The following is a 20,083-nucleotide window of genomic DNA, read 5'->3' on the forward strand; positions in this document are numbered from 1 at the left end:
TGTATGTGTTCGTTTTGCATGGCCTTCAAAACAGGTTGGCCGATTTTTATAAAATTTCACAATGTACTTTATGTACTTGGGAGTGTTTTCAGAATTCTATCGAGATTGATAAACGCAAAAATCCCTAACAGCACAAGTGCATATGAGAAATTTTATCACTGTACAAGCAGAAGGTCCCGAAGTATAAAATCAACCGTAGGTTCTTTGATAAGACGAGTGTGTTCAAAATGAATGTTTCTATTTAGGGCACAATTGAACCATGATACTTGACTTTTGCATTTTAAACTTTAATTCAAGCCCTTATATATAAAAATAATTTTATAAAATCAACAAAAAGTTCTCTACAGTGCAATGTAGATTAAGCCACTGCGGGAAGGCATGTGGAGCTTCCTCCCGATGCACTGTGGTAAGTCCCCAACTAGAGCAGGCAATCAATCAATTTGATTGAAAAATGAGCGATTTTACTAATTCTGATGACAATAGAAGTGTGGAACATTCATTGTTTCTTGTTCAATCCCGGGCAACATCAAGTGACCCTACTAGTATATATGTGTTCACAAATTATGACTGTGATAGTAGAAAAATTCTTACTGACAGAGTGGCTCCAGAATGACTGGCATAGCTCACAGTGATTTTGCCAGGTAAGTAAGCTAGTAATTATAAATTTTCTGTTTCTCCTGCTCTCCAGAATACCAGCCAAGTCTAATAATATTAACATAGCAATACAAAAATATTTATATTTTCAGTCTCCCATATTAGTCTTTTTCACTCTTTCCTTTTTGCACTGATTCTATTTTAAATTTAATTCACTCTATGAATAAGTAGGCTGTTAAGTTTTAAACATATCTCTACCGAGTTAATTTTGCTTTAACTTAAAATTAATATTTTAATATTAATTTTAAACGTTAATTAATTAATATGCCTACGGCATTATTGCAGATCGAGGAAGAAAATGTCATAGATTTTGATCAAACAGTTTCATGCATTGTGCATCTCTTTCTTCTTATTGTTATCAATATTGATTTTTGTTTGCTATCGATATACACTGATGTATTGGGTTGACCTAGTTCAAATATTTGTAACTGATCAAATTTAGAGCACTGGGTTTCGATAAACTTTCAATATTTATTGATTTTAGAAGAAAGCACAGCATCTCTAAAGTATTGAAAAACAAAAAAAGCAAGATTCAGTTATGAAAAAGTTCAATACACCTGTATCAGATAAATGCAGCTCAATCTGGTAATTTTTAGATCAGAATCGATCTTTTTAAAATTTTCACGATTGTAATCAATCATTTGGGCTATCAATTCTACAACTGTGGTTGAAAACATATTCAAGAATCCTTTTTAATTTCGATAACTTTGCAGTCTAGCTTAAGCAGTAGCATATTTACTGGTTACTGAAATTTTTTTCCTGCATTTGAACATGTACATAGAAAGTAGTGGTGTTGGTGGTGGTGGTGATAGTAAAAGAATTGCAACAAATTTCTTTCAAATAAAAATGGTCGTGATTTCAAACCTGTTGAAAAACCTTCATATCTTGAATTTAGAAAGGCAGAAAAATTTGACTTTGTGTTAAATACCCAGTTTGTTAGTCACTGAGAAACAAACACAATACTGTTTTATGAAAACAAGTCTGTCTTTATTGTATTTGTACTTTATATATCGCTAATGACTTGGTCAGCAGACGTTTTCAAGTTAAGGCTGTTGTTTTTGTTAAATGAGTGGAACTTCTGCATAAAACTTACAAAGATTGTGACTCTGGACTTTCTAGTCTGCATAGCTATTTGTTAACCTGCAAGATGGTAAGTTTTTATTCCTGATGCTGAGAGTAACAAGACTCAGCGATTGCATGCAAAATCAGGGAAAGGAACCGCTCAGGAGCAATGTTGTCACTCTCACTCCATTGATTTGTGATTCTGCACCTGACACGTCTTTGCTTACCATACATGAAGGTAAAAGCGACCAGAGGATAACGGATAACAGGTCCTGATGCTGACTCCTCCTGGATTTTCATGGAGCCTTATTAGCTTGGTAGCTCTGATATTACCTCATTGTCACTACCTCTACCATGCCGAGGAATGGTTGGATTTTATGGGGGAGGGGTAAGTTAAGGCAGAGTAAAGAGGGTGAGAAGGGAGTTAATGTCACAGACTGGTATAAGCCATTTTACTTATATTTTTAAAACAAACTGGAATTGTACTTTTACATTTGTCTTCAATTTTTTATTTTTTTATTTTATTTATTTTTTTTTTTTTACATGGGACTCACCACTTATCAAGGCTTGGATGCCACTCGGGGATAAGGGTTATTGTGTGTACAGTAGTCAATGGGATAATATCGTAGTAATCGTTAGTAATGGAGATTTGATAAAGTGTCTTACTTAAGGGGGCGGTTTATAAGGAATTTGTTTATGTTGAACTTGAAGACATCCAAGTTGTAGTCAGGTGGGAAACAGGCAAATGGGAGAGAGTTCCACAGGTGTGCACTTCTAAGAAAGAAGGTATGTTCATGGAATCTATGTTTTGATTTTGGTACAGATAAAGGATGGGAAAAATTATTGACAGTGGTTTCAGCTAGATGGGTGTTTTTTGCGAAAGATTGGCAAGGGGGGACCAGAGATTGGAGCTCAGGCAGACAAGCACTTGCCATGGAAATAATGATAAAGCAAAGACAAGCTCACAACGTCTCTTCTATTGGAGAGAGGTTGAAGGGAAGAGAAAAGGGCGTCCTCCACTAGGCCACAAGGTCTATTTTGTACTCTATCAAGGGAGGATAGGCTGTTTTTAGCAGTTCCTGCCCAGATGTGGCAGCAGTACTCCATCCTTGGACGTACTTGGCTTTTATATAGATAGAGAATTGCATCAGCAGTGAGATATCTTCTGGAGCGGTAGAACGATCCCACCATTTTTCCAACGACCTTGGCAACAGACTTGATGTACATGTTCCATTTCAGGTCAGAAGTAAGGTCAATCCCAGAAGCTTATCAAAACATGGAGCCTCCCCAAGACGAGAGCCATCGATTTCAATTGATGCCAGATGAGGATCAGAGTGTTGATGATGTAAAGATAGGAGCTTGGTTTTAGATGCAGTAAAAGTAACCAGCTACCCCTTCCCCCACTGTACCACACACTCAAGATCAGAGGAGAGAGAATCAGAGAAATCTTTGTCATTCATGGCCTTAGATGTTGCCATAGATGGTCGTGTCATCAGCATAGATGTCAACGATTGATTTAAGTATATGTTTTGGGAAATCATTGATGTAGATCAGGAAGAGAGTTATTGTATGCTTTCATTCTTTATAAGGTTCACCTCTACCTATTGTGATCAGTGTTGTTCTTTCCTAATGTTTTACTCATCCAAAAATCAGTTTTCTCAGTGGTGGGAGTCTCATGTTTTATTTTTCTATAATCATCTCGCAATTGAACTAGCCTAGTCTGATGCAAAGTTGCTCAATCGGTCATATTTAGGATGTGAGAACAAAAAATTAATTTCACAGAGGCAGCAAGACAAATAGATCAGAAAAGTCTTGTCTGGTTTGTTACCTTACCATCTACCTAACACTTAACCTTGTTCTAGAGTGACTTCCGGGCCTTAATAAGTAGGCCCCCTTGAGTTAAAAAAACAAGAACAAAAAAAAAAAAAAACAAAAAAACTAGGAAACAGCATTGAAGATTTATTGCTTCTATTAGTTGAAGAACCATTTCATACTGATTGACATATTATAACCATAACAATATCATTCTGTACATGCCTGTATATTGTTTAATGGTTATCGTCAAGCAAAGTACCTCAACATTTGCTGCGAGCCTGTTTGACTGAAAGCAAGCATAAAAAACAAACAAAAAAAAAACATACTCAACACATAATCCCCACCTTTTAATTTCAACAAATCTTAGTAAATGAGAAAACATTTTTTGAATTTTCTGTAGAAGATACAATTTTTTTTAATGATTTTTGATTTTAGTCAAACAGGCTCACAGCAAGCATCGTGGGACTTTGCTGGACAATAACCCATATAACTTAGAAGTTTAATGCTATTATGAAGAGTTCCAGCCGTTGATATGTAGTGGGTTGCACTTTTAAATAATCAATAAAAATTTTTTTAATGTTCATAGATTGGTTACTCAGTTTAACAAGTTGGGTTGTCTTATGTCCTTGCGTGCAATGCAATCATTTAACCATTATTTCCTCCATGTTTGATCTGTGTTTTTATGAAGACCAATGCAATTTTTTTATTGATTATTTAAAAGTGCAACCCACTACATATCAACGGCTGGAACTCTTCATAATAGCATTAAACTTCTAAGTTATATGGGTTATTGTCCAGCAAAGTCCCACGATGCTTGCTGTGAGCCTGTTTGACTAAAATCAAAAATCATTAAAAAAAATTGTATCTTCTACAGAAATTCAAGAAATGTTTTCTCATTTACTAAGATTTGTTGAAATTAAAAGGTGGGGATTATGTGTTGCATTCACATAATGTACTTACATTAAACCTAGCATAAATCTTGTTAGATGTGCTAATATGTCTACTAAAATGGTTTGCCGGGATATCGGCAAAAATTCTTTAAAGGTTTTCATATAGCTAAATACTATGATTAATTTTTGCATTCGTTTATTTTTTCACTGTTCATAAGTCATTGCACTTCCTTTTTTCTCTTAAACGAAAATCGACATACACGCACAACTGATTGCAGTTGATAAAAATCTATAAACTGTCATAGGTCAAATTGATCTAGGACTGCTCATTCATTAAGGTTAATTTGTGTGTCACATTATTTAATTGGTGTTCATCTACAGGTGTCTCAAAAGTAATGCCTCCTATTTTTTTATTCCTCCCAAATGGATCAGAGGGGATTGCAAATTGCATTGTTGTTATAATGACTGAACGTATGCATTCATGACCTGAAAGTTTCACCTCTATGTTGCAGATACTGATGGTGTGAGACTCTAAGAAAGTAACCGTTATGGTGGACATGTGTCGAGCAGAGATGCATCATTGAATTCCTGGCAAAAGTGCATTGAGAATAATGATGACTGTAAAATATTAATTCTGGAGCACAAACGGTTGCTCATTTTTATGGTACCATTCTCATCTCGATAGCTCTTTAACTTTTTCATTTTAAAAAAAAAAGAGGGGACATTACTTTTGGAACGGCTCTCGTATGACAAAGTGTGAATATGGTGATTATGTTGAAAAATAAATTCGGGAGCTCTCGTATGACAAAGTGTGAATATGGTGACTATGTTGAAAAATAAATTCGGGAGCTCTCATATGACAAAGTGTGAATATGGTGACTATGTTGAAAAATAAATTCGGGAGCTCTCGTATGACAAAGTGTGAATATGGTGACTATGTTGAAAAATAAATTCGGGAGCTCTCGTATGACAAAGTGTGAATATGGTGACTATGTAGAACTAAAAGTCATTCGTTTTGATGGTACAACTCCTTTCTTTGTAACTCTTAAACTTTTTGCGTTAAAAAAAATAGAAGGCTTTATTTTTGGCTTTGGGTGCAACAGAATGGTAAAAGGTTTGATGGCAAAAATGTTATTTAAATAATCCAAAATGTAACCAGTAATTTGGCCCCTGCTTTACTGGTTGAGATGTTTAACTTGGAAGCAAAGCAATAATTTTGGTAATTTTTACTCATCATAAAAATAATGCAAACTGCTTCATTTAAACAATCATCTATATATATATAAAAGGCAAAATAAAAGTATGTTCAGCAAAGGCTTTTTTCGCCAGGCTTCTTGGGAGGGGGGGTAATATGTTTTAGAACTTTTTATATACTCCCTAGATTATAATATCTACGATTTGCGAATGGACGTCGTGTCTACATTTATTTTGATCGACTTTTATAAAATTCCCGCTATTCCGCCCTCTCGCGTGTTTGTTTGTGTTTTTCATATAAAAGCGAAACTGAATCGAAAGCGAATGTCATTTGCCGGCCTTCTCGGCAGGGACCGACAGAAAGGCAATTATCTTCAATCAATGTGGGGAAAACCCTTCATATCAAGCAATTGCTACTCATTTGGAGAGTTCCCTTTTCTTGGAGGGAGCTGGTTTTCCCCAACATTGTGGGGAAACAAATTAATGAAACGGCAGAAAGCTGAACTGGCTTTTAGCCAACGTTTATTTCTGCATTCACTTAGCAAGTCAACATTCTGATTGACATCACTAAATTTGAATGCTTTCCACTTCCTATGGTTTTGTAGCGTAGCAGTTAAAGATTCACGTTTTCTTTCACTTTCTTTTCCGCCTTCGCATCACAGGTTCAGACTACTAACACTTTTTTCCCCCCCCAAACACTTGGGCAACGCACGTCACAGGTTCGAGCCTGCCTGCCTGCCTACTAACACTTTTTTTTTCTTTTGGGCTCAACACACACCTCCAGGCAATGCCGGGTACCCCCGCTAGTCTATATATATAAAAGGCAAAATGTGTGTGACCATTTCGTGTATGTCTGGCAAAGGCTTTTCTCGCACACGGTCCCGGGTTCGTTACTATCGCTTAAAACTGTGTATATAGGTCCTATATAATAATATCTAGGAATTAGGAAACCGCGTAGCGTATAGATTTATTTACGTCGATTTTTACAAAATTATTGCTATTTTGGCTTCTCGCATGTTGATTGGGCTTTTTAGTATAAATAAAGTGAAACTAAACTCAAACGACGTTTTCGGCATTGCGCCGGGAAAAACGTCCACAAGCAATCAGCTTTGATCAGACAGTTGCTATTCAATCTGGACAATTGGGAGCTGCTTTCCCCCTCCCCAACATCTGTTGAGGTAAGAAACAGTTTAATTTGGGTAAACAAACCCAAACGCTGTGTGACTTCTATTTGACCTTCTTAATTAGGTCAAATGGAAGCAGCAGAGTTAACTTTTATTGCACACGTCTGTTTTTATAGTTAAATAACCTGCTTAATGTTGTCTGTCGCCGTGGCTCAATGGTTAATGTAGTTTTTTTTTCACACATTAATTTCCAACTCAAGGGTACGGGTTCGATTCTCATACTTACCTACCAAAACATTTTTTTTATTATTTACCCCCCCACCCCCAGTTTTTATTTACCTCAAGACACCCGGGCATCGCCGGGTACCCCACACTAGTCTAATCTATAAAGGGCAAAATGGGCGTGAGTGTTTGTGTATGTCCACAAAAGGCTTCTTTGCATACTTCCCAGATCGTAATATCTTGCATTCGCAAACGGATATTGTCTCTATTTTTTTCTTTTTTTTTTTTTTTAAACAAGGTGGTCACTACTTATCAAGACCTGGAAGCCACTCAGGGATAAGGGTTATTGTAAGTACAGTACGTTAGTGTGGATATCTAATAAAGTGTCTACTTAAGGGGGTGGTTCATCAGGAATTTGTTTACGTTGGACTTGAAGACATCCAAGTTGTAGTCAGGTGGGAAGCAGGCAGACAGAACAGAGTTCCACAGGGGTGCAGTTCTAAGAAAGAAGCTTTGTTCATGGAATCTACGTTTTGATTTAGGCATAGATAAAGAGTGGGAAAAGTTTTTGACGGTGGATTCAGCATCACTTTTAATAAGACTTAATAACAAACAGCATTAACAACAACAAGAAAAGAATAATCATAATAATAATAATAATGAAACGTAACAGGAGCTCAGACGAGCACTTGCCATGGAAATAATGATAGAGCAAAGACAGGCTCACAACGTCTCTTCTGTGGGAAAGAGGCTGCAGGGAAGAGAAAAGGGCATCCCCCACTAAGCCACGAAGTCTATTTTGTACTCTGTCAAGGCAAGATAGGCTGTTTTTAGCAGCTCCTGCCCAGATATGGCAGCAGTATTCCATCCTTGGATATACTTGGCTTTTATATAGATAGAGAATTGCATCAGTAGTGAGATTGTTAAATAAAATTCTCACTGTGCGATCATCTTCTGTGTGTTTTTTTTTTTTATTGTATAAATAAAGAGAAACTATTGGAACGCAACCGCCTGGCCTTCAGTCCGGGTAGTATCTGTTCTGTAATTGGCCCTTGGTCAATAGAGGAAACCCTTCATACTGAGACAATTACTACTTATTTGGATACTGCCAAAGTGCCTCCTTTTGGGGGTAGCTGATTTCCCCCCCCCCCCATTAAAAACGACCGTGTATCTAATTTGCTTTCATGGGAGGTTTAAAAGCGATGCCATTTCTGAAAGCCATCTTTTGATTGACTAAATTAAATTAGAAAGCTTTACATTTCCGGTCACGTCATGGAGTACGGGTAAGGCATCAAGTTTTCTTTCACTTTCTTTTTCCGCTTTTGCACCACAGATACAAGCCTGCCTGTCTACTACCACTTTTTTTTTTTTTTAACACCTCCAAACACCCGGGCAACACCGTGCACCCAGGCTAGTATCTAATAAATGTTATGAAGTATCAGAATGGCGAATGCAACAAAAGTTCTCCAGTCTCTGACCATTAATTGATATGGCTATATAAAGAATTGTGTATGGATGGGTCAGTCCAATATTGTTGTGAGAGTTACTATATTGAATAAAAGGACATCCTTCTGTATAATATGTCTGACATACTACACAAATGTAAACAGTAGTCACAAGAATCACAATAAATCAAAGTGGATGAGTCACAGACAGAGCTGCCATATAATAGGCTCAAATTATTTTGATTATTTTTTAATTTATTATTTTGCAATAACCTTGGAAACCTTGGGTTAGAGGAGCCGCACATAAATTTTTTTTTTTTGGGGGGGGGGCATCAACCCGCTCACATCCGTCGTTTATTTGATTAAAAAGGAATCATTTTAGTTTGTATTAACATAAGTCATATCTCTATAACTAGCAGGTACTCCTGAAATTGTTCAGGAATAATTGTAACTTTTTGTGTACTCTTTCTCACAGCCCTTAACCCTACATTGCTATTTTTATTCATTGTCCCTTTTTTTAATTTCTATAATTTAAAATTTTCAAGTTATAAAGTAAAATGTTGTCTTTTGTGATTTATGTCTGTCTAGCTTGAAGTCAGAATAATATTATCGTAAAAATTAATGTTGCCATTGGTTGTATTTAGTTCTCTCCCACTGCAAGAACTTGGACACCAGAGTCGGAAAGTGGGATTGCGAAGTCAGCGCCTTCGAGAAGGGTTGCACTGATCTGCAAAATGTGCCTGGGAAGCCCTGTCGGCATTCCCCAGTAAGGGCATCCCAGGCAATTAGCAATAAACTAACCCCCGCCTGGGAAGGTGGACTTCCTAGAACTGCACAGAATCAGCATTACACCACAATCAACAGGGACCAGGTCATTACAGGAATGGTCTAATCTTTGTTGATTTTGGGAGATGAGGATAAAAATCCGTAGCTGGTTTGTGAAAATTTAAGTTTTGATCGAGGTATAGTGCTTTTTATTTTTTATTCCAGTTGTAACCCTAGAAAGAACTCATTTATATTAGCGATTGCAAAATCTTATGAATTTATTTTTCGTTTTTTCCAGTTCCAAGACAAGACAAACCACCTGATGCACTCAAACAACAGCAGGCCTTGGTACAACATGCAATGTCCCAACAAGTCATTCCCCCGAATGCTCCATGGCAGGCAACACCACCTCCTACTGGAGGTCCTATGGCTCCACTTTCTCAGGGTCCTCCAGCAGGCGCTCCACAGACTCCACTTTCTTCACTACAACAACAACTTCAACAGCAACTGGCACAAATGCAAGAACAAATAAAACAGAGTGAGCAAAACTTGAATGCTCAATACCAGTCTCTCATTCAACAGCAGCAGGTGAGGTTTTACAATATTCTTCAGATCAAACAGGTGTTCTAACCATTATGCATAATTAGGATTAAAATTAACATTATTTCTACCAGACTGTTCTCGCCTTCATGTATCAACTACAATAAAGGGCACATTAAAGAGACTTGAGAGTCCATGTTTGCTTCCCTCCGCACAAGGACAGAGTTAGATACAAGGTAGGTTTTTCAGTGTGAGAAAAACAGGCATTCTGGATTCAGACAAAAACTAAAAATGTTATCAGTCTTGAAAGATTTTTTTTTCACTGACTGAGAATAGAAAAGATGATGTGCTGTATCAGAACAGGTGCTATGCTTTGCTCCTAGTCAAAAGGCTACGGAAGAATCCAATGTTTAAAATGTTAAAAATGGCGATAACAAAGATGAGGAAAACAAGTGAAATATATAAAAACAAGAACTCATCTCGTGAATATTGTCAAAATAAAACTTTAAAATTTAAAAAATAAAATGACAAAATTTCAGGAAAAACTAATGGATGGTTATCTGGCAATCGTCTGGAATAACGGACGCACGCACACATGGACGCCACTGAAAACATATGTCCCTCTCCGATAAACCAGGAGACTAATAATACTCCACCACCTCCATGGCTAAGTATTTTCCTGCCTGAGTGAGAAGTTGATGCAATGGATGCAGTCACACGCTGTGGAATTGTATCAAATCTATTGTGACCATTTATACATTAATACCTTTGGAGAAATGTAGTATACCTTGGTAAAATAGCAACTTTTGTTCAATGAATCATATATAAGATCTATTGTTTCAGCAATGAATACTTTCTTCCAAACAGACAATTGCTGATTAGCAATTTCTTTCCAGCTATATGTAAAAATAGCAACTTTTATTCAATGAATCAATTACAATAGTTATTTAATTTCCACATCAAATATCCATAAATGGGATGTGCTGCAAAACTAAACCTATCTTTAAAAATTTGTGTCTTTTAATCTTATTATTTCCAAATAGTCACTTGACTTGTTTAATATCCTTTTTTTTTTTTTTAAATAAAAGCCAATTTGTTTCTTTGTCTGAGTTCACAAAAAACTTCTGGTATTAAATAGTAGGGTAAATTAAACTCTCAAGCCTTGCTTGCGCAACTAATCTAGGAGTCTGAAAACTCTAAACTAACAACTCTGCCAGTCCGGATTTGTTTCCAGTCACTCTAGATTTCATTTTGCAACTGAACTTAAGTAATGCTGATAGATGCCAGAAAGCTTTCTATTCTAATAGTTTCTTTCCTTGAACAGCTAGATTTTGGAATTCCCTTTCTGCTGCCTGCTTCCCTAACTATACTGATATGCAGAAGTTTAAATGTAACATAAACAGATATCTTAATCTTTCCTAGCCGTGGCCCCAAATAGTAGCCTCTTACGTCCAAGTGTAGATATGCTTTGTAAGGGGTGAACATGAGTAGCGGCCAAATTAGTTATGGGTAACCAGTCCTGGGACCACCAGTAAACATTATAGACCTGTGGACTGGAGGTAGCTTCGATGTCAGCTTCGATGCCATAAATGCAGTTTGGAATTGCTTCACTGTAGATTCTATGCAGACACCTTTACAGGAGTTATCCATTGTCTCCCCTAATCCTACGAGGCATTCATAATCCTGAGATAAACTTCAGTCTTTCAATAAGTATCGGGAAAAGTTTGACCTAAACAAAGAAAAACAGTCTACTTCGGTGGTGAAAATTGTAAAAATAGAGCTTTTGTGACTGATGCTATAGACTTTTGACTATTGGGAGGCCACGGATTTTCTGATGTGTAATTCTTAGCTGCTTTCATCATTCTCAATATAACTTGGACAATCCTGTGGTGGCAAATATTATTTTCACACTTTATCATAACCAAATTCATCCAGTGTAACCGATTAAATGCCGGGTAAAGTTACGACTGCTAAAGTGATATTAGTTTTCATTCTTCTAAACCAGTTGTTCTCATAGATTGACAGTCCAGTCTACCCTAGTATTTTATGCAGATTTCTAAATGAACATTTTCAACATTCTTCTATTTTTTGTAAATAGCTTTCATCAAGTTCACTGCTGTTTCAGATGTGTATCACTGACCACAAAATGTTTTTTTTGTAATCATAAAAAAGAAGTTATCAATTTGGATTAATTCTTTAATAATTGTTTCTCTCTCTCCCACCCCCTCCCCTTTTTGATTGCTTATTCTTTAATTGTTTTATCATGATTCTTTTTCTATAGTTTATTGATTTATAAATAATTGTTTGGCCTTATAGTAAATTCTTGAGTGATAATTGGTGAGGAAATGCAACCCATTTTTTTTTTAATTCTTTAAAATACCTTATCCTCGAACTTAGTGTAATGAGTAAACATCCTTTCCAGTTCATTGGTTTAAAGCTTTTTAGTACATTTGTACCATACTGATTTCATGAACCATTTATCCAGTTACAAAAATCAATCACATTTCTTACTGCAGTGAAAAAAAAATAAGATAAAATAAAAAAACAAAATGATTGTAATAAACAGCAGCTTGACTCCACCAACCATGTTGTTGCAACACTGAAATAATAATAATAATAATAATAATAATAATAATAATAATAATAATAAGGACTTAGTATCATTCAATATAGAATGATTAAACTGTTTTACATGAAAAACTTGTTTTAGACAATACTAATATCAGTGATATTAAAACAATATTTTTCTTGTTTTTCCAGATCAAATTAACAACAACATTAGCATATAACATTTTCAGATCAAATTAGATGATTCATATTATTTTGATTCGTAAGATGACTTTCCTCATCTTAATTGTTGTTCTCGCAATATTTTGATCAATGTAACCTCTGACCTTATTCAGGTGTATCTTGTTGAACTTGGAGAATCTGCCCAAAATTTTGAACAGAACCCATAATTTAATTAACCAGGGTAGCCAGCTTTTTTTTTGTCATCGCTGATTGGGTAGAAGTCCTAACTAAATGTATTTTGAGTGTCACTCGCACTGAGGGTTGAACCCTTCAACTACCAGAAGTATAACATTTACAACTGAATTTTTTATTGCAAGAAATCATGGTGCAGTAGATATAGCACTCTGTAAAAATTCACTTGTAAAAGTTACTATTCTAGTGGTTGAAGGTTCAATCCTAAATGTGGGTAATACTCAAAATATAATTATGAATTAATTAAAACTTCTACCCAGTCATGGCTAACGGAATGAGAGCATACTATCTCTGTGGATTAAATAAAGGTTCCATTCGAAATTCTGTGTAGGAAGATTCCTGAGTTTGGCAAGATACACCTGAAGAAGGTCGGCGGTTACATCGACGAAGCATTGTGAAAATAACACTGAAGATGAAAACAGTAATCTGAAGAATCCAAATAATATAAATAATCCTTATCTTCAAAATGCAGAAATAATGGTTAAAAAAAATAAATCGAGAATATTTTGGGGAGTTATCAGGTGAAATATTTAACAGAATTTCATCTGGATAATGATATACTATTAATAGTGTAAATTGCAGTTTTTACTTTTAGATGAGAAGATTAAAAAAAAAAAAAAAATGTCCAAAAAGACATAAACAAATACTACCTTTTGTCTAAAATTGAAATGTGTGTGTGTGTTTTTTGTTGAATATTCATTTCTTTTCTTTTTTTTTTATCTCAGATTCAAATTGAAGAAGCTATTCTGAAGATAAGGAAAAATAAACTGGACCAATTATCTGAAAAATGCGAGATTGTTCTTGAAGATCTTGACAAAACTGTTCAACCTATCATCGAATCGTGTACAAAAGATGCTATTTTGGTAATGTATACCTCGATTTCTGTTTTGTACATTTAAAATACCTAGTTTGTTATTAGTATAGTTTATGTCGCAAGGTAGATAAAGCCAGAACAATGATATAAATAATAATGTATACAATGATGATGATGATAATGGCCGACATTGTTATATAAGTGGGTTATAGAGAGGTGGGTTAACGAATATCACAGAAAGAAAAGAGAGCTAGATATTCGCTCATGGGTTTTGTCTACAATGGTATTACAGAAGTAGAGTGACAGATGATCTTTACATTCGCTGCTATTACCAATGTTACAACAACACTATTGCTAGCCATTTAATTACATTGTGAAGATTCATCTGCTTTGGTACATTTATATGAATAGTATTTATAATAAGAGTTGTATTTTGAGTTTTAATAATGTGATGATGGAAATAATAAGAATTAAAATCTGGCCTGTAGAGTCATTTTGTGGGGTCGGTTGATGACAACTCCGATTCTGACTGTGAAAATTTTAAAAGAGCCGAACCTTTTGAGCCCCTACTTCAACCCTGCAATTATCAATTAATAATTTATGTATGTTATATATTATTTCTTGCATTTTGATTTTAAAGTGGACCGACATGTTTTCAAGATGTGCAATTCAACAGGTTTTGCTTTTCTATTACACAAAATCACAACACAAATGAATTTATTTACTACCAGCATGTCAGCCCGGCGTTACCCGGGTGTATGTTGAGAAAAAAAAAAAAAAAAAGTTAATTTTTGTTTAACTTTGACCGCTATTATGACACCTTAAAATTTATTGTTTGGGGCTCAAATCAAGTTATTAAGTTAGATCCCTGTCCAAGGAATCTATATCCAAAATTTCAAGTGTTTAGACCCAAAATTGTCGGAGGAGTTTGGTAGAGTTCTCAAAGGTCAAATTGTTGAACTTTGACCCCTTAACAGCCAAATTTCTGGCCGGAAACCAATCACAAAGATTTTCCCAAGTCTCAGTACCCTGTATACTAAATTTTGAGTCTATAGACTTAAAATTGACAGAGTTATTGTGTAGAGAAATGTACACAGACAGACACACAGACACGTTCACTTTTATAGATATATAGATAATATCCATAATCTATTAAGTCTGTGAGTGTGTGCATATATATATTTCTCTTCCTTTCTCACAGAAAAGATGCTGCGAGTATATCTCTACTCTCTCATTATTTTCATGGCAAATGCTTGATTGAGCTTCAAACTTTCACAGCAAGCACTCGTCTAACTATAACCACTCTCTATTTGTGTCTAAATGTAAATACCTATTCCATGAACAAAGCTTCTTTCCTAGAACTGTCTGCCTGCGAAACTTTGTTCCGTTGGCCTGCTTTCCAGCTGACAACATATTCATCTTCAAATCCAATGTAAACAAGTTCTTATTGCCCCCCCCCCCAATAAATAATCAATTTCTACCCAACTTCTCCCACTACTGGACACGATGCTGTTCTCTCCTCAACCACTGTACACTTATTAACCCTTATCCTCAAGTGACCTTTAGGCCTTGATAAGTGGTGACTCCCTCATTACAAAAAAAAATATTAAAGATCTACGAACACCTTTTGTAATTTTCAAATACTTATGAAACTTTTGTGATGTTTTAATAGACCGTTTCCCTCTTCTCCTCTTTTTAGAATTTATAAAAAATTTTTTTTAGCAGAATTGGTTGTAGCATTTCTATCCTGTCCCCCTTTTAGCATACTTCACTTCTCACAATGGCGCTTTGGGCCAAATTTGGTACAATTCTGTAGTTTTGAAGACTATAAGTACCAAAAATCCTGTTAAATTATGATATATAAAAATATAAAAAATATTTGCATCTGGATGGATTTAATATTTGCATCTGGCAGACAAACGTTTGTGACTACAATAAGTAGATTCCAATATATTTTGTCATTCAGTGCTATATTTTTAGCATTTTCATTTGTTAAAAATGATAATTACTTCTAAATGTTGTTGCAATAAAATCTAGCTTTTTAAAGTAGTTTTCGTTACTTTAGTAAGTAATAACTAGGGCTGTGACAACAACATATTCTTTTTATTCTTTTGACTCTCGGGTATATATCTGACACAGTAAGACACAGTCAATCAACCGAGAACCACACCAGTCTATATAAAAAAACATAAGATATTAACGGATATATACTCAAGAGTCAAAACAATGAAAAGAATATGCTGTTGTCACAGCCCCAGTAATAAGATACTTAGCACTGTAGTAAATTAAGCAAAAAGCTCATTAAAAAGGGAAAGCAATTCACTTGCATCTTAACGTATTGTGTCGCTTATAAAACTGGACACCCATTTTCATAATGCAACCACTGTCTTATTAAGTATGGTTGGCCAGGACGAATCTAAGACCTCTTTTCCTCTATTGAATCCGGAAATAAACTGTAAGTAGAGATAAAAAGGAAACTGATAAATTTAGAAGAAACCTACTTTCTTAAGAAATGCTTTTTCTGTGTCCTCTTGACATTGGTCTTCTGAATAATCCATTTCCTTTATTTATTTATTTTTTTTTGTTGACTTTGGCGACATATATTTTTAAAGCCTCTCACGCGCACACACACGCGCACAATACACACGCACGCATACACACACACACACACACACAATACACACACACATACACACTTTGCATCGTTTTCAACATTCTTTTTCGGTACTGTTTTAAATCCAATTGACTTGCAATTCATCTAAAGTCGGTGATGATGTCACTTACAATTAGTCAGAATAGACAGTGCCTTGACTCGGTTTTCTCCTTGTTGGTATGCTCTCTGGTTTCCGTGGAGACTCGTTCTTGGTCTATACCGATGCTTCCGTTCAGTTTTAAAAGACAAAGGATCCCTCCTCTAGGGGCAGCTGCGCATGTAAATTGTGAGGCAAGGGTTGTACAATCCCCAACCACACCTCTTCTGAATCGACACTGCTTGAGTCCAGTGGCAAGGAGAAGTTCAGTACAACTGGAAACAATGCAGAGATAAGCGGAGAGCACATACAGCACCTGGAAGTCCCAAATGGTCCCCCATTTAGTACTGACCAGGTTTAATGTTGCTTAACTTCAGTGATCCAGCGGGAACCTGTGTGTCAATGTAATTATGCTGTATGTATGTCTATACCAACAGTACACAAATGCTGCAGAAGTACTGTCTTTCAGTACAGTCTGATGTGTGTGCATTCTTTTTAGTGTTAGCACTTCATACCTCTTCTAACCAGGTTGTATGATTGTGGGCAAGATCTTCCAAGCATAATTTTACATTTTTTTGTGATTAGATGCAATGTGGCCTTTATATCTTCTGCATGACCTCCTGCTGATCCACCTTAAGCAGTTAATATGCTAGAAAAGATGTTACATAATCACGTTGACACACCAGATTTTTAGCTCTTCCACTGCAAGAACTTAGACACCAGGGTCACTCTCATCTGCAAAAAATGCCTGGGCAGCCACATCAGCATTCCCCGATAAGGGCTCCTTAGGCAATTAGGAATAAGCTAACCCCATCTCAAAGAGAGAAGACAAAACCTGAGAGGGTTGACCTCCTAGAACTGCACAGAACTATCATCACATCGCAATTAACAAGAACCAAAATCATTACAGGAATGCTCTAAAAGCAACGTTCATTTCTGCACATGCATGGCGACTCCTATGATTGTTTAGTTAATTGAATTCACTATCCTTTTTTGCCTAATGGTTAGCGTGGAAGACTAATTACCCACCTCTATCTCTATCTTTTTTTTTTTTATTTTAACCATGTGAAAGCCATTCTTAACATCGCTTCGTCCTTGTACCAATATCTTCCACCCAGGCAATGCTGGGTACTCCCCGCTAGTCTGATTATAAAAGATTTCGCTGCATGTTGCAATTTTATACGATGGATAGAATCATGGATAATGGAAGTGACTAGATCAAGTTCAAATTGCATTGGATTTATTGTGATTACATGAGACACTAATGTCTACCAAGTATTACTTAAAATTTTGAACACGTGAAAATTAGCACCTTGTATTCGATTAATGGTACTAATGAATCAGTTATAATTAGTATTTTGCTTTAATCGTAAAAAATAATCTTAAGAGTAGACATGCTATAAAACTGACTTAAAAGCCTGAAGTTTTTATCAATATATTCTATATTTTTGTTGTCTCTGTTTGTCCAGGAGTGCAATTAAAAGCAAAGCCATTTTCCCATCATCAAATACAGTAAAATTTTTATGTGGAGTTCAATAGTGGTATTAATTTTAATATTAGGAGTTTTCACAATATTATTGTGGAGTCAAAATGAGACCTGAACATTCAGAAAGGATAAATACAGTATTTTATTTTATTTAGAAATGAAAATGCTAATATGGGGCTCAGGGCAAGGAGCAGAAATACACAGTGGCCCTTGTTTATTTTCATGCATTACTGTTGGTGCCTACTAGTTATTTATAATTGGATTGGTTGATGGAATGAGTGAGAGTGTTTGGATTATTAGATACAAAACAGTTAACAAAAGGTTCGAAAAATCGCAGATGTGGCCTGCAACATCGGAGTTATGTATTTTACATCGCTAGCACATAATTATTTCGTTAAAAAAAAAATCATCATCATCATTATGTGCATCAGCATCACGTCCATTTTACTGGCTCGTTTATGGCGTTATGGTACATCTCATAATGTCGTAAACATTTATAAGATTTTTTACATTCCATTTCTTTTTTATTAATTTATTGTATCGATGTTTTTTGTTTTCTTTATTTTGTATATCCTATCAGTGGCAAGAGCCCAAAATGATAATTTCTTTAACTAGGAGTTTCTTCGCCCGCACCCCACCCCCCCATCCAGGGTTCTAAGCACCCTTATCTATAAGGATCTCGCATTACATTTTTAATCACTACTCAGCAACTGCAAATCCTTTCTATGTCATATCAAAATAACCTATCATATCTATGCACATGTGGGACTTGAGCCGACCATAAAATACCGACCCTGCTACACTTGTCAAATCGCATATATGTAACGTCATCATTCGATGTCAACACTCGGAACTCACACGGTGTATGTCGACAGTCTCAAGGAAACAAAGACAAGGAAAGAATTTAACTCAGTTTTTTCAGTTGAAACAACAAACATTTATTTACAGGTACTTCCAGAATAATACCTTGTATCTTGTTCAAAAGTCTTCTCATACTCTAATGTTCTTAACAAAACTCTGCTGTGTTGAACACGTGGTACTCTGTCTTTGTCTGGCCATGTTTCTGACATGTCTTTCCCCGTCGCTCTTCGGCCATGTGTATAGCACATCTATTTCTGTTCTTCTCGGGCCACATTTTTTAAAAAATCTTTTTCTTTCCTGCTTCCTTGCTGTGACATCACCTTGCACACAGCTCGGTCATTTGCATATGTTGGCTGTTGTACAGCTGCTGCCATACATGCACATCCTATAATTAACTTTAAAACATCTTACTGCAAAGTAACATTTCAAGTATATTACATGTTGGTTATACGTTGGTTAATTTTTATCTTTTTCTTTGTTTTTTATGCTCTTTTCAATAATGCTTGATTTGAGTTTATTTGATCCAAAGAAAAAATAGTGTGGTATTGCTAAATTTAATGCAGAAATAAATACAAATTTAACCATATTCAACCATCAAATTGACATAAAGCACTTATTCTAAATCAACAACTTTTGCCTGTTTTTAAGTAGCTATTTATAAACCTATTTATAAAATGGACAGGGAATACTTTTAAAACTATTCTGTATTTTCACCTAACAATTTAATAAAATGTACCATAAAAATTGAATTTAATATTAAAAAATATTATCAGTTTACCTTTTATACTTAAAGTTGTACATTTCATAATTGCAACAAAACTTTATTTTATTATTACGTAATTTTCATTCAAGCGATTATTAATTTGATGAATGAATCTCCTTGTTTTATTAAATGTCAAATACTTGTGATATATACAGTAAACAAGACATTTAAACTCTGAGGGGTGATTGAGTTTATGGAGAAATGTTTTGATTAAATGAGAATACGGTAGTCAAATATGTCAACGGATCGTTAATACGAAATGTTCTCAGTATTAATGCACTTATAAATCAATTAGATTGTTAAAACTGTCTCATAAAAAGTAAACAACATAAAATATTATTGACTGCCCCCACACACACATACCTCACTTCCTTCGCTTCCATATTTTGTGTGTGATTCTTTAAAGTTTTAATACACCTGATTTTGAAACTTTCGTTTTGAAACATTAGATTTTCCTTTGTGTTATTGGAATTCTTCAGATTACTGTTCTCATCTTCAGTGTTATTTGCATAATGTTTGTGTCAATGTAACCTTCGATCTTCTTCAGGTGTATTCTGTTGAACTCTGGAAACTTTCTATCGGAAGGTTTCATCCTCAGTGCAGACGACACCCAAGATTCATTGGCGAATTGCTTAAGACTTCTGCTCAGTCCTGATTAATGGAATGATAGCATGCTTCCTCTGTGGATTAAATAAAAGGTTCCGTTCAACATTTTG

At 35.3% G+C, this 20,083-nt stretch overlaps 1 protein-coding gene across 11 annotated transcripts in view; it reads left to right on the forward strand.

Moving 5' to 3' along the window:
• Window positions 1–20,083, forward strand: part of LOC145280100 (calcium homeostasis endoplasmic reticulum protein-like) — a 401,340-nt gene that overhangs the window by 236,477 nt on the left and 144,780 nt on the right. For all 11 annotated transcript variants that reach the window (XM_080131828.1, XM_080131829.1, XM_080131832.1 and 8 more), the window contains 2 exons: window positions 9,470–9,759; window positions 13,419–13,556. In XM_080131828.1, the coding sequence (XP_079987954.1) occupies window positions 9,470–9,759; window positions 13,419–13,556 (428 nt within the window). The remainder of the gene's footprint in view (window positions 1–9,469; window positions 9,760–13,418; window positions 13,557–20,083) is intronic.

This window comes from Euprymna scolopes, chromosome 7 (genome assembly GCF_053919585.1).
Source record: "Euprymna scolopes isolate OS-2025 chromosome 7, ASM5391958v1, whole genome shotgun sequence".
NCBI lineage: Eukaryota > Metazoa > Mollusca > Cephalopoda > Sepiida > Sepiolidae > Euprymna > Euprymna scolopes.